The 15,483-nt window shown below is 51.2% G+C and overlaps 1 protein-coding gene across 1 annotated transcript in view; it reads right to left on the reverse strand.

The window, feature by feature from the left end:
- Nucleotides 1-1,111: 1,111 nt before the first annotated feature.
- DNAAF9 (dynein axonemal assembly factor 9) overlaps nucleotides 1,112-15,483 on the reverse strand; it is a 128,883-nt gene continuing 114,511 nt past the window's right edge. Inside the window, exons 28-37 of the mRNA XM_069745132.1 lie at nucleotides 11,083-11,208; nucleotides 9,860-9,897; nucleotides 9,635-9,770; nucleotides 9,364-9,450; nucleotides 8,544-8,650; nucleotides 4,293-4,367; nucleotides 3,998-4,203; nucleotides 3,845-3,910; nucleotides 3,124-3,217; nucleotides 1,112-2,586 (exon numbers count right to left, since the gene is read on the reverse strand). Coding sequence (XP_069601233.1) covers nucleotides 2,474-2,586; nucleotides 3,124-3,217; nucleotides 3,845-3,910; nucleotides 3,998-4,203; nucleotides 4,293-4,367; nucleotides 8,544-8,650; nucleotides 9,364-9,450; nucleotides 9,635-9,770; nucleotides 9,860-9,897; nucleotides 11,083-11,208 — 1,048 coding nt within the window. The 3' untranslated portion in view covers nucleotides 1,112-2,473. The remainder of the gene's footprint in view (nucleotides 2,587-3,123; nucleotides 3,218-3,844; nucleotides 3,911-3,997; nucleotides 4,204-4,292; nucleotides 4,368-8,543; nucleotides 8,651-9,363; nucleotides 9,451-9,634; nucleotides 9,771-9,859; nucleotides 9,898-11,082; nucleotides 11,209-15,483) is intronic.

The raw sequence follows: 15,483 nt of genomic DNA on the forward strand, positions 1-15,483 counted from the left end.
CTTGGAATTCCAATATTTTTGGCTGGGTACATGTTCTACAATTTCCATGTCCTGTCAATAGTCCGACATCGCCTGCTAATCCCTCTCCGTTCTCAGAGGCACTGTCCATGCATAGATACATCACATATCTCTCTGGTTACTCGATGGTTACGACATGGCAGCTCGTCCTCTGACAAGTCAGCATGATCGGCCCCCCGAGACACAAATCAGTAACAAGTCTAATTCTACGTCACGACACACGATTTTATCTCACGTCTCAATGTATAAACGTGGTAGTAATAATGGTAGGAGCCGGGGCTCCAGATATAACAAAAAGGAAGAAAGGAGTCACCAGGACAATCCTATTGGACGGGAGCCATGTTTATGGAGGCCGTGGCCACAGCAATGCCAGGGAAATGAAGGGGAAGAATGTCAGATTATGGGTCAAAATAGTTTGTAGTGTCAAACACAGGACAGTTATGGCTTCTAGTGACTTTATTAGGGAGGTGTCACAAAAAAGTATTGCTCCCCCTTTTCCAAGCAAGTAGAACTGCCTCTTTGTCTAATTACATCCCCATTAGCTAAAGCTAACATGTAGTGTACGTTTAAAAAGAAATTTGCAAAACAGCTGCATTAGAGGAATAGAGGAGCGGACTGTAGACCTGGCTCCATGTGCCCCAAGTGATGGTCCCGGGTCATGTTTAGGAAAGGCAAGAAACTCATCTTAAGAGTTAAAGCCTGAGGGAAATTCTAAATTATTTCCTCCTTATATGAAAGATCTTTGATATGTTAAAGCATACCACCAATGTGCCTTTTGATTTAGGGTATGTTCACATGTGGCTTTTGCTGCTTATTTCACCGTGACTTTTCCCATGACCCAGGTCATGCTGCTCAACTACATTTAAAGGGACTCTGTCACCTGAATTTGGCGGGACTGGTTTTGGGTCATATGGGCGGAGTTTTCGGGTGTTTGATTCACCCTTTCCTTACCTGCTGGCTGCATGCTGGCTGCAATATTGGATTGAAGTTCATTCTCTGTCCTCCATAGTACACGCCTGCGCAAGGCAAGATTGCTTTGCGCAGGCATGTACTATGGAGGACAGAGAATGAACTTCAATCCAATATTGCAGCCAGCATGCAGCCAGTGGGTAAGGAAAGGGTGAATCAAACACCCAAAAACTCCGCCCATATGACCCAAAACCAGTCCCGCCAAATTCAGGTGACAGGTTCCCTTTAAGTGTAATACAGGTGAGTGGGGTTAACCTTGCACCCACTACGGTACCGGAACAATCAAATGACAAAAAGTCAGAACCAGTTGGATTTTTTGCTTGTTGAAGTACCCTAGAGCTCACAATGCGCCCCCTCACACCTGTATTATGTTATAATGTGACAGCTGCTCCTGTGTCACGAGTAAAACAAAAAAAGGAGTTTTTTGCCGCCTGTAGCCATGGAAACATATAGGTCTGCATAAGAACTGTAAAGCGGATATGGTAGGTTTTCAATGTTGCTTAATTTTTTATTTTGGATGCACACTGGCCTCCTCTGCACCACATTAGGATTGGTACATTGGAGTGTTTCGCTCACTGCATCTATGGCTTCAGGGGCTCAAAAAAAATCTGCACGCTTAAGGATGTGCACCCCACAATAACACGCGGCAGGCAGCCATGGTGGGGGGAGTAAATGTAGTGCATCATCGGCAATGAATCACATGGGGTGGGGTGATATGTAAATGCTCTGCCCATTTTATGGCTGCCTCCACCGCCGTTGTACAGAAAGTTAAAGTAACATAAATGTTTCCCTCATATTGCTGGTTTGGAATGGCTTATAAAATCCTTTTTTAAGTCCCTCAATACTGAAACATGAAACTTACGCAATGATAAGTCTTCAGGGGGCAGCAGGACCCAGGAATAAATGTTTTCCATGGAGGTGACTGTGCAATCCTAACAGACATATAGTCCCTATTGTTTTTTGCATGCAGAGATATTGATGCACATATTAAGGCGGTCTTTGTGGTCACCATAATGGCTGATTGCAGCTTTTGTGATACGGCCAATGCTGCAGCCTAAAAATGAGCGTCCCGCTAATTGGAGACAATCGCTCGTTACCGGGCGCAGCCTTCTGGAGTCAGAATGCGAGAAGTGAATGGAGATTTCATAAGTTTCTTCATTCACCATCGATGCCTGACTCGCTAATGGTCGGTTCACGTGACCTGCCGGTGGCTAAAGCAGACGGTAGACGCGGCCTGAACCGGTGACTAAGTGGCTCATTACAACGGCTCATGGCCGCCGCGCTCTTGTGAACAGATGTAACACATAAGGTGCACATTGATTTACAAGCTCCCCCTTCCTCCCCGGACATGAAGCAGATTGTAGGAGAAGACTAATGGCATATAAACAGGAGGGAGAAGCGGCTCACAGATGGTCATTGTGGCTCTGCCGTCACTTCACTAATGGCCCGGGATGGAGAACGCTCCATCAAGGCGATGGCGCAGCGCTCACAGCTTCTGCCCGAAGACGTCGTAGTACTCCTGCTGCTCCAGATCCCAGTTGTGCCGCTCGATCTCTTTGTTCGCCTCAATAACGTAATCGTATATGAATTGATCCATTACTGAGGGCCACGAGTTAAGGGCCAAGTCTGAGGAAGGTAACGAGAAATTCTCCATATGTAACCGAATGGTCCTCCATGCCAGGACTGTCCTAAAGGAGTCATCAGGGCCATACACTGATGAATTAGGGGAGCAGACACGTGGCACCCCACTGATGAGGGTCCGGAGCTCCTGCGGCAGCCGGATGTGCAACGTTCACTGCGTAGTGGATGTTCTCAGATCACATTGAAGTGAACAGAAGCTGAGGAGCAGTACCAGAGCATGGCCACTACATAGTGTGCAGAGCTGCGGCTGATGGTGGGAGGTGTCGGACCCCCAACAATCTCATACTGATGGCCTATCTTATAGATACATTATCAGTATCAAAGCCCTGATATAAACCCCCACCACCTCCATATACAAAGCAGGACAAAGGGAAAGTGGCCATCCAGGAAAGGCTAATTCTGCAGGGTCCCTCTGTAATTGGTAACTGGGCCCCAATATGGCTGATAACCATCCCTGTCTCTGAGGATAACCCCCATCATCATGCACAAGGATACGCGGGTGGTGATCCATCTTCTCTCCAAGAAAATTCACAAACTGGGTTCCATTGTAGAAATATCCTTCAGGAAGAGGATCCAAGTGTCGCTTCACCTGCGGGGGACAACCAGATACGAGACAGCGATGTGAGAAAGAAAGAGAAAAAGAGGGATAAAAAAAGAAAGGGCAAAAGAAAAAAAAAGAGATCAAGAAAGAAAGCAAAAAAAGAAAGAAAAAGAAAGCAAAAAAGAATGAGCAAGAAAAAGCGAAAAAAGAGAAAAAGAAAACAAAAAAGAGAGAAAAAAAACAGTGATCAGGAAAGAAAGCAAAAAAAGAAAGAAAAAGAAACTTAAAAAAAGAAAGAAAAAGCAAAAAAAGAACGAGAAGAAAAATAAACAGTGATCGAGAAAGAAAACAGAAAAAGAAAGCAAAAATGAAAGAAAGTGAGAAAGAAAAAAGACAGAGCGAAAAAGAAAAATGAAAAGAAAAGAAAGAGTGGAGGGAAAAAAAGACAGAATAAAAAAAAGAGAAGGAAAAAAGGGATAAAAAGAGTAAAATAGAAAATTGAAAAAGAAAGAACAAGTAAGACAAAGAGAGGAAAAGAACAGAAAACGGAAAAATAGACAAAAAAAGAGATATAAAATAAAAGAGAAAAAAAACAAGATAGAAAAAGAGAAATAAAGAGAGCGAAGAGGGACACGTCTGGTAATAGGCAGACATGCGGCAGACACGGGGTCTTACATGGATGCTGCGGATCTCCTGGACGGACAATGACCTTCTTGTTCTTGGAGGCATTCTCTGTGGTTTCTACATGACAGTGAGCACAGGGTCCGGGATGATTACGATATCTGGTTATCAACTGTAGTGGTTATTTCGGGGGTCCGGCTTCCTCACCTGCTTGGCACACAGCCGCAGCCAGTCCTTCAGGTCGTCCTCTCTCAGGGCGCAGCCTGTGAACACCAGGACACATTGCTGGAGGATGCTGTTATCACGCCGCTCGTTCCTGGGGTCGGGGGGAGGCACCGGACCGTCCACCACCGGCAGCAGCGTCAGCGAGTTGGTCACCGTGTTATGGGAGACGTCCACCATCTGCTCAGAGTCTAGAAAGAGAGGACAGTAAGTGGCACGGTCACCCTCCAGAGCCCTATAACAGGGGGAGACCCGCAGACAAACGTACAAGACGGCTCACCAGAGAAGGCCACTCTGCCCAGGATCTGATAGATGTTTCCTGTGAAAGGGAAGGACTTGATGGACGACTTTAGACCTGAAATAAAACACACAGCGTGGAGGAGGCATAAGGCGGGCGGAAGAGGCATGAGGTGGGCGAGGAGAAGGCATAAGGTGGGCGGGGGAGGCATAAGGCGGGCGGGGGAGGCATAAGGTGGGCGGAAGAGGCATAAGATGGGCGAGGAGAAGACATAAGGCGGGCGGAGGAGAAGGCATAAGGCGGGCGGGGGAGGCATAAGGCGGGCGGAAGAGGCATAAGGTGGGCGAGGAGAAGGCATAAGGCAGGCGGAGGAGGCATAAGGTGGGCGAGGAGAAGACATAAGGTGGGCGAGGAGAAGGCATAAGGTGGGCGAGGAGAAGGCATAAGGTGGGCGGAGAAGGCATAAGGCGGGCGAGGAGAAGGCATAAGGTGGGCGGAGGAGGCATAAGGTGGGCGAGGAGAAGGCATAAGGCGGGCGGGGGAGGCATAAGGCGGGCGGAAGAGGCATAAGGTGGGCGAGGAGAAGGCATAAGGCGGGCGGAGGAGGCATAAGGTGGGCGGAGGAGGCATAAGGTGGGCGGAGGAGGCATAAGGTGGGCGAGGAGAAGACATAAGGCGGGCGAGGAGAAAGCATAAGGCGGGCGAGGAGAAGGCATAAGGCGAGCGGAGGAGGCATAAGGTGGGCGAGGAGAAGACATAAGGCGGGCTAGGAGAAAGCATAAGGCGGGCGAGGAGAAGGCATAAGGCGGGCGAGGAGAAGGCATAAGGCGGGCGAGGAGGCATAAGGCGGGGAAGGAGAAAGCATAAGGCGGGCGAGGAGAAGTCATAAGGTGGGCAAGGAGAAAGCATAAGGCGGGCGAGGAGAAGGCATAAGGCGGGCGAGGAGAAGGCATAAGGCGGGCGAGGAGAAGGCATAAGGCGGGCGAGGAGAAGGCATAAGGCGGGCGAGGAGAAGCCATAAGGCGGGCGAGGAGAAGGCATAAGGCAGGCGGAAAAGGCATAAGGTGGGAGGAAAAGGCATAAGGTGGGCGAGGAAAAGGCGGGCGGAAAAGGCATAAGGCGGGCGGAAAAGGCATAAGGTGGGCGAGGAGAAGGCATAAGGCGGGCAGAGGAGTCATAAGGCGGGCGAGGAGAAAGTATAAGGCGGGCGGAGGAAGCATAAGGCAGGCAAGGAGAAGGCATAAGGCGGGCGAGGGGAAAGCATAAGGCGGGCGAGCAGAAGGCATAAGGCGGGCGAGGAGAAGGCGGGCGGAGGAGGCATAAGGCGGGCAAGGAGAAGGCATAAGGCGGGCGGAAAAGGCATAAGGTGTGCCAGGAGAAGGCATAAGACGGGCGAGGAGAAGGCATAAGGCGGGCGGAAAAGGCATAAGGCGGGCGAGGAGAAGGCATAAGGTGGGCGAGGAGAAGGCATAAGGCGGGCGGAAAAGGCATAAGGTGTGCCAGGAGAAGGCATAAGACGGGCGAGGAGAAGGCATAAGGCGGGCGGAGGAGGCATAAGGCGGGCAGAGGAGAAGGCATAAGGCGGGCGGAAAAGGCATAAGGTGGGCGAGGAGAAGGCATAAGGTGGGCGAGGAGAAGGCATAAGCCGGGCGGATGCATAAGGCGGGCGAGGAGAAGGCATAAGGCGGGCGGAGAAGGCATAAGGTGGGCGGAAAAGGCAGAAGGCGAGCGGAAAAGGCATAAGGCGGGTGAGGAGAAGGCATAAGGCGGGCGGAGGCATAAGGTGGGTGAGAAGAAGGCATAAGGTGGGCGAGGAGAAGGCATAAGGCGGGCGAGGAGAAGGCATAAGGCGGGCGGAGGAGGCATAAGGAAGGCGAGGAGAAGGCATAAGGCGGGCGGAAAAGGCATAAGGCGAGCGGAAAAGGCATAAGGCGGGCGGAAAAGGCATAAGGCGGGCGGAAAAGGCATAAGGCGGGCGGAAAAGGCATAAAGCGGGCAGAAAAGGCATAAGGCGGGTGAGGAGAAGGCATAAGGCGGGCGGAGGCATAAAGTGGGCGAGGAGAAGGCATAAGGCGGGCGAGGAGAAGGCATAAGGCGGGCGAGTAGAAGGCATAAGGCGGGCGAGGAGAAGGTATAAGGTGGGCAAGAAGGCATAAGGTGGGTGAGGAGAAAGCATAAGGTGGGCGGAAAAGGCATAAGGCGAGCGGAAAAGGCATAAGGCGGGTGAGGAGAAGGCATAAGGCGGGCGGAGGCATAAGGTGGGCGAGGAGAAGGCATAAGGTGGGCGAGGAGAAGGCATAAGGAGGACGGAGGAGGCATAAGGAAGGCGAGGAGAAGGCATAAGGCGGGCGGAAAAGGCATAAGGCGAGCGGAAAAGGCATAAGGCGGGCGGAAAAGGCATAAGGCGGGCGGAAAAGGCATAAAGCGGGCGGAAAAGGCATAAGGCGGGTGAGGAGAAGGCATAAGGCGGGCGGAGGCATAAAGTGGGCGAGGAGAAGGCATAAGGCGGGCGAGTAGAAGGCATAAGGCGGGCGAGGAGAAGGTATAAGGTGGGCAAGAAGGCATAAGGAAGGCGAGGAGAAAGCATAAGGTGGGCGGAAAAGGCATAAGGCGGGTGAAAAAGACATAAGGCGGGGAGGAGAAGTCATAAGGCGGGCGAGGAGAAGTCATAAGGCGGGTGAGGAGAAGGCATAAGGCGGGCGAGGAGAAGGCATAAGGCGGGCGAGGAGAAGGCATAAGGTGGGCGAGGAGAAGGCATAAGGTGGGCGAGGAGAAAACATAAGGCGGGCGGATGCATACGGCGGGCGGAGGAGGCATAAGGCGGGCGAGGAGAAGGCATAAGGTGGGCGAGGAGAAGGCATAAGGTGGGGAGGAGAAGGCATAAAGTGGGCAGGAGAAGGCATAAAGTGGGCAGGAGAAGGCATAAGGCGGGCGGAGGAGGCATAAGGTGGGCGAGGAGAAGGCATAAGGCGGGCGGAGGCATAAGGTGGGCGAGGAGAAGGCATAAGGTGGGCGGAGGCATAAGGTGGGCGAGGAGAAGGCATAAGGCGGGCGGATGCATAAGGCAGGCGAGGAGAAGGCATAAGGCGGGTGGAGGAGGCATAAGGCGGGCAGAAGAGGCATAAGGTGGGCAGAAGAGGCGTAAGGTGGACGAGCAGAGAAGGCATAAGGTGGGCAGAGGAGGCATAAGGTGGGCGGAGGAAGCACAAGGTGGGCGGAGGAAGCACAAGGTGGGCGGGCAGAGAAGACATAAGGTGGGCGGAGGAGGCATAAGGTGGGTGGAAGAGGAATAAGGCGTGCGGGCGGAGAACGCATAAGGCAGGCGGAGGAGGCATAAGGTGGGCGTGCGGAGAAGGTATAAGGTGGGCGGAGGAGGCATAAGGTGGGCGTGTGGAGAAGGCATAAGGTGGGCGGAAGAGGCATAAGGTGTGCGGGCAGAGAAGGCATAAGGTGGGCGGAAGTGGCATAAAGCGGTCAAAAGAGCTGACTGTCCTAAAAGTCAGAAAAAGATATTGTTCGGCACGCCACACCAAATTTCTCCTGGCATAACCCGCCCCATTCCTCTGGGAACATCCAGCCCTGCTCCTCCCGGCACACCCCGCCTCATTTCTCCTGGCACGCCCTGCCCCATTCCTCTGGGCACATCCAGCCCTGCTCCTCCCGGCACACCCAGCCTCATTTCTCCTGGCACGCCCTGCCCCATTCCTCTGGGCACATCCAGCCCTGCTCCTCCCGGTACGCCCTGCCTCATTTCTCCCGGCACTCCCTGCCCCATTCCTCTGGGCACATCCAGCCCTGCTCCTCCCGGCACACCCAGCCTCATTTCTCCTGGCACGCCCTGCCCCATTCCTCTGGGCACATCCAGCCCTGCTCCTCCCGGTACGCCCTGCCTCATTTCTCCCGGCACTCCCTGCCCCATTCCTCTGGGCACATCCAGCCCTGCTCCTCCCGGTACGCCCTGCCCTGCCTCATTTCTCCTGGCACGCCCTGCCCCATTCCTCTGGGCACATCCAGCCCTGCTCCTCCCGGCACGCCCCGCCTCATTTCTCCTGGTACGACATGCCCATTCCTCCTGGCATGCCCTGCCTCATCCCTTCTGGCACAGCCCAGCCCCATTCCTCCTGGTAACCCTCATCTAAAGCAGTTGTCTCTTTCCATGTCCTCAATGACGCTCATTATTCAGCAGGGGACATCTCTTATAGAATATGGATCATGCAGGACTTAATCATGATGCATGATGGGAAGGAGACTCTGGGTACCATATTCGGGGCATCCCTTTATACTATTACTCACTTTTGCACCTGGTCATGAATCGGGCCTTCTCCAGGGGGCGACTGAACCACAGACAGACACGATCCACCTTAGGTGAGACGGCTCCGGTAGAGAATTTACCATCATACCTACAATCCAATTTAAAAAAAAATACCTGTTTTATTTCATGTTGTCTCCAATTCACAGAGGGCATTTTCTTCACAAACTTTTTTTTCTTTTTAACTAATAGAACTTCTCAATCCTCGCAGCGTCTCAAGATGGATCTGCCAGGGATCAAGTCCGTCCATGCAGACAAATCCAGGAAGGATTCTCTCCCGGGGATGAGCGGCCCCTGAGTCTATTAGAAGACAAGTCTAATCCAGCAGAAAAAGGGTATGAGCAGCGTCCGCCGCACAATTACTCGGCCCCCAGAGGGATTACAGAAATCCCGAGGAGGCGGCTGGCTAATGGCTGATCCAAGAAACGCTGCGAGAAACGAGGATGGTCCCGGCTGTGATAAGACCACAATGTGTAGTACAATGGCCACCGATCCTGAGCGCCATGTTTGTAGGGGTACACACACTGCTTTCCTGCAGCACTGTGTAGGGTTATTCGTTTAGGGGTACTATTAGTTCACCTCTAGTTCTTCTGATCTGAAGGAGACAACTAAAGGGAAAAACATGGAGAGGCTCCTCGGGGGAGGAGTCCTTGTGTTTGGCTACGCCCCTGAGGACCTGCTCTAGAACTATCAGTTATACCTTGAGGATTCCTTTACTGTCATGAATGGGAATCATTGCCAATGAGAACCCACAGTACTGGAGACAAACAGAAAGAAGGTTTTGCAAGAGATAAAGAGACTCACCAGCCTGGATACATCAGATATCGCATCCTCAGCATCTGAGTACTGGAAAAGCTGCTTTCTGATAGGACGAGCTCAATGTCCTCATTCCTGCAGGGAATCAGATACAGGTTCATTATTGTTGACCATTTCCCTTCTAAGAGATGCAGGGTTATTAGAACTCACAGAGGAAACTGATAACCAGCTCAGCTCTGCCACATCGGTACCCGGTTAGTAGAATTACCCGTTCCCAGGGTTCGGTATCTAACTATACACTCTGTGCCGGGACCATTACCTGGTGATCACCCCCTTCTCTGCTAGAATGAATGCCGCCCCAGGGTTCACGGTGCGGAGCAGCTTCTGGACGAGGCCTAGGGTCGGGTGCCTCTGCTCTGAGGTCAGGCTGGTGAACACAATATTGCTGACTATACCTGTAAGTGAAGCATACACATCACGCAGGAATGAGACCCCCGCAGATCACCCTGTGCTGGCTGACGTGTACAGATAGTGAGACACATACCGTGAGGACACTGCTCCAGGAACTTGGGGAAATAAAACCTTGAAACGGAAAAAAACAGGAACATTTATTATCATATTTGGACCCTGTATGCAGGAAAGAGCCCCCCGACACATACGCAGAAGAGAGACCCCCGACGCACTGAGGAAAGAGGCCCCCCGACACATACGCAGAAGAGGCCCCCGACGCACCGAGGAAAGAGGCCCCCCCGACGCACCGAGGAAAGAGACCCCCCCGACACATACGCAGAAGAGAGGCCCCCGACGCACCGAGGAAAGAGGCCCCCGACGCACCGAGGAAAGAGGCACCACCCGATGCACCGAGAAAAGAGCCCCCCGACACATACGCAGAAGAGAGACCCCCGACATACGCAGAAGAGAGGCCCTCCCCGACGCACTGAGGAAAGAGACCCCCCGACAGAAACGCAGAAGAGAGGCCCCCGACGCACTGAGGAAAGAGGCCCCCCGACACATACGCAGAAGAGAGACCCCCGACGCACCGAGGAAAGAGGCCCCCCAACACATACGCAGAAGAGGCCCCCGACGCACCGAGGAAAGAGGCCCCCCCGACGCACCGAGGAAAGAGGCCCCCCCGACGCACCGAGGAAAGAGGCCCCCCCGACGCACCGAGGAAAGAGACCCCCCCGACACATACGCAGAAGAGAGGCCCCCGACGCACCGAGGAAAGAGGCCCCCCGACACATACGCAGAAGAGGCCCCCGACGCACCGAGGAAAGAGGCACCACCCGATGCACCGAGAAAAGAGCCCCCCGACACATACGCAGAAGAGACCCCCGACGCACCGAGGAAAGAGGCCCCCCGACATACGCAGAAGAGAGGCCCTCCCCGACGCACCGAGGAAAGAGACCCCCGACACAAACGCAGAAGAGAGGCCCCTGACGCACTGAGGAAAGAGGCCCCCCGACACATACGCAGAAGAGAGACCCCCGACGCACTGAGGAAAGAGGCCCCTCGACACATACGCAGAAGAGAGACCCCCGACGCACCAAGGAAAGAGCCCCCCAAAACATATGCAGAAGAGAGACCCCTGAACGCACCGAGGAAAGAGGCCCCCCCCCCCCAACGCACTGAGGAAAGAGGCTCCTGACACACGCAGGAAAGAGGGCCCCCGTCGCACCGAGGAAAGGGGCTCCCCGATACACGCAGTAAAGATCCCCCCGATACGAGCAAGAAAAAGCCCCCAACACACGCAGGAGTTGCACCCACCTGTGCTCCATGATGCAGCCCAGAGGATCCACACAAGCGGTGACGGCGCCAATGACGAAGGACGACTTGACGAGCGGGTCAGGGTGAGTGTGCACGGCCTGCACTACATCCAGCACATCTGCGTATCTGGAGGAGGAGAGACGAGAAGGTGATAACTGAGCATAAGAAGAGCTGTCAGCGGCTGCAGAGCTCAGCGTGGGAAGGACAGACAGAAGGCGAGGGTCCACTGCGATCAGCCCCCCGCAGACACGCAAGACCTCCAGCTCTGACACCCTGACACAACGATACCGCAGACATGTACTATAGTATCCAGTGTAGACCCTGCTCAATAGCTCTCCATTCCTGACCGTCTGTTACTATGTATCAGCGCAGATCTCTCCCTCCTGATAATCTGTTATTATGTGTCACGTACCCGCTTCTCAGCACGCGACTTGGCGTTGCGCCTGCAAGGGTTAATCTACCTCCTCTCTCTCAGTCCAGCATTCAACCTCTGTCCTATACTGCAATGGGAGCATAAATCTCACACCGACACTGGCCACACACACCCGCTCATAGACGCTGCCACCACTCACTGAACACACGGGCGATAAGTCCCGGAAATATATCTTCTACTGTCTGCCAATCATACGGCTCACACACTTTAAGGCTATGGATTCTTTAGAGCATACAAGGTTCAAACTTATTAAAGTTTTAAGCTTTAATAGAAAAGGTACAGTGCTTACAATAAAAAAAAAAGTATAAAAATATTGGAATAAAAAGTGACATACAAATATGCAAAAACAGTTATAAAATAAAAGGGAGAAACTTACACAAATATCGAACTTTGCAGTCCGGTATTCTGCTCCTGAGGGAGGGGGGAATATGGAATGGATCACATCACTGTGAACAACTTTCTATGTGTAAAGGCCTAATTTAGAGAGTCAACCCGGGGGTTAGATTTCTAGACCAGCCTATCCGGTTAATATTCTAATCCTTGGTTTGTAACTGGATCCTTGCTATTTTACCAATGAATACATTATTTTTCTTTGAACCTATTTGTGTGACCTTTCTCATAGTAAATAGTGTAATGCTGCAATTGGAGTCTGTTCAAAAGAGTGGGAAGGTGTGAAATGTTTCCAGTGTCTTCAGGCAATCCCCCCTGGGGTGATTGGAGACCAGGAGACTGCCTGCCCAGGATAACATAGGTCATGACCTTTGTGAGAGCTGCAGTCTAAGGACAGATGTTAATTTACTGCTTGTCATACATCCATACATATATATATATGGGCAGCACAGTGGCGCAGTGGATAGCACAGCAGCCTTGCAGCGCTGGAGTCCTGGTTTCAAACCCCACTAAGGACAACATCTGCAAAGAGTTTGTATGTTCTCTCTGTGTTTGCGTGGTTTCCTCCGGGTACTCCGGTTTCCTCCCACATTCCAAAGACATACTGATAGGGAATTTAGATTGTGATCCCCAACAGGGACAGCGATGATAATGTGTGCAAACTGTAAAGCGCTGCGGAAGGAATATGTTAGCGCTATATAAAAATAAAGATTATTATATATATATTTCACTACACTATGCATCAGCACAGCTCTCTCCTTCCTGATAATCTGTTACCATGTATCAGCGCAGATCTCTCCCTCCTGATAATCTGTTACTATGTGTGGTGAAATATGTATATATATATATATATATATATATATATATATATATATATATATATATATATATATATATATATATATATATATATATATGTATATATATATATATATATATATATATATATATATATATATATATATATGTATATATATGTGTGTAGGGTTATATGTGTGACTAGTGATAATGTAACATCTGTCCTGACGGTGTTAATAGGTACTTCCTTGGGAATAGTAGAAATTCTGTCTCCATATCTCACCAGGGGGTCTAGCTAGGGCCCAGAAGAAAAGCAACATTTGGCACCTTCTAGGTCTTGGAGGGGAGACCCTAATTGCGGCCTGCGGGAATCTATCCCTGAGAACCTTTCCACAAGAGAAAATAATATATATTCATTGGGGGCGCGGCCGTGGCCCAATCAAACAGGCAGCAGTTATGATATTGGCCTGAGGGGCCGGTCTAGAAGCCTGACCTCAGACCAAAGTTATAAATTTAGGCTGCAGACAGAGAATTGTGTTCACATGATGAGGGCAGCCTGAGAAGCTGGTGTGATCCAATCTACATTCTTCCTTCCCTCAGGGAGCAGAAAGCAAACTACCAGTTAGGTAATTTATGTAAGTTTTCTCCTGTTTATTTTGACACAGTTTTGCATAAGTTGTCTTTTTATTATCATATTTTTATACCTTTTCTTATTGTAAGCATTGAACTTTTTGTTATTAAAGTATAAAACTTTAACAAGTTGAACCTTGAATGTTCTAAAAGAATCCATAGCCTAGAGGTGTGTGAGCCTTATGAGTGATAGACATATTTTTATTAGTATTATTATTAGTCCGGGACTCATCGCCCGTGTATTCGATGAGTGGTGGCAGCGTGTATGAGCGGGTGTGTGGCCTGGGTCAGTGTGTGATTTATGCTCCCATTACAGCATAGGACAGAGGTTGAATGCTGGACTGAGAGTGGGGAGATAGATTAACCCTTGCAGGCACAACCCCAAGTCACGTGTGAGAGCAGGCACGTGACGAATAAGGGACATCACGGAGAAGGGATCCGTGACACTATGTATCAGTGCAGATCTCTCCCTCCTGATAATCTGTTACAGTGTATCCAGCCTCAAAGGATCCCACCTGCCTTTATTAGGAAATGAACACAAATTCGACAGCTGCAGATTAAACACACGGCTGATGTCACACGGATGTCATTATCAGAAAGCCGACAGTGCGGCTCGGCGACTAACGCGTTCCTGCTGTGATCTGCCCTAAATGTGATTAGACCAGGACAGAGCATGGCTCCTGAGCATGAAGGTGGTGGTGAATCGGTGGTAAATGTAAGATCGGTGGGGGCCGACAACTGGAATTTATGGCAATCACGAGAAGAGTGGTCTTGTGTCAGATTAGATGGAGGAAGATTCAACAGCAGGAGGGAAGAGGAACATTGAGGAGAGGGTGAGAGATGCAGCAAGGAGGAAAGTTTCTGAGGAGTCGCCTATAATAATAAGTAGATGGAGATTCAACAGCAGCAGGAAGGAGGAACATTGAGGAGCCGCTAATCTTGCTAAATGAATGGATGAGTCAGCAGTAACAGGGAGGAGGGTCTCTGAGGAGTCACCAGTCAGACTAAGTAGATGGAGATTCAACAGAAGCAGGGAGAAGGAACACTGAGGAGTAGGTAGGAGATGCAGCAGGGAGGAGGGTCTTTGAGGAGATGCCTATTAGTCCAAGTAGATGGAGACTCAACAGCAGCGAAAGAGAGAAGCTGTCAATCAGATAAGGTAGGAACAGGGCAGAGGGCCTGTTGCTCAGGCTAGAGGAAAAAAGCTTCAGCAGCAGGAATGTCGCTCAAGATCTGTCAATCAGGGTAGATGAAAGGAGGTTCAGCAGCAGCAGGGAGGCGGACAATGGGGATCAGTCAGTCAGGGTAGGTGGGCAGATTCAGCAGTAAGGAGGGGGCAATGGGGAGCTGTCAGTCGGGGTAGGTGGGCACAGATTCAGCAGCAGCAGGGAGGGGGGCAGCAGGAGCTGTCAGTCGGGGTAGGTGGGCAGATTCAGCAGTAAGGAGGGGGCAATGGGGAGCTGTCAGTCGGGGTAGGTGGGCACAGATTCAGCAGCAGCAGGGAGGGAGGCAGCGGGAGCTGTCAGTCGGGGTAGGTGGGTAGAGATTCAGCAGTAGCAGGGAGACACAGTGAGGAGTCTTTCATCACAGTAGTGAAGCAGTGAATGAGTTAAACTTTCAGAAATGATTATACAGCTGTTCATGTATTAGCAAAGTAAATACAGCAGCCTCATCAGGTGTAAGATTTACTTAGTAATATCTGGTGATAGATCCGCTGTAATAAGCCGCGTTGTCCCACAGACAAGAAAGATAAAATGCTGAGGAACAAGTTCCCACAGAAGCTGGATTTTCCGTGTGCTGCCTGTAGAGTCTTCCCGTAGTCTCAACCGTGCAATGAGCCCTATCCCGCTTGTTAAAGACGTCCATGTGCCCGACGCACACCCCACATGCTGATGTACGCCCCATATGCCGACGCACCCCCATATGCCGACGTACGCCCCATACGTTGACGCACGCCCCATATGCTGTTCGTCTACAGCCACAGTCATCAGTAATTCTCGTCAGACCAAGTGCGGGTGAAGCAGATGCACATTACTCCGGGGGCCGGGAGGAGCAGGGGGTCTGCTGCAGCTAACCCTAATTTGTGCTGAAAAACAGGATTTTTGGTTGCTTACCGTAAAATCTGTTTCTTGAAGCCTCCATTGGGGGAC

Source organism: Ranitomeya imitator, chromosome 1 (genome assembly GCF_032444005.1).
Source record: "Ranitomeya imitator isolate aRanImi1 chromosome 1, aRanImi1.pri, whole genome shotgun sequence".
NCBI classification, from domain to species: domain Eukaryota; kingdom Metazoa; phylum Chordata; class Amphibia; order Anura; family Dendrobatidae; genus Ranitomeya; species Ranitomeya imitator.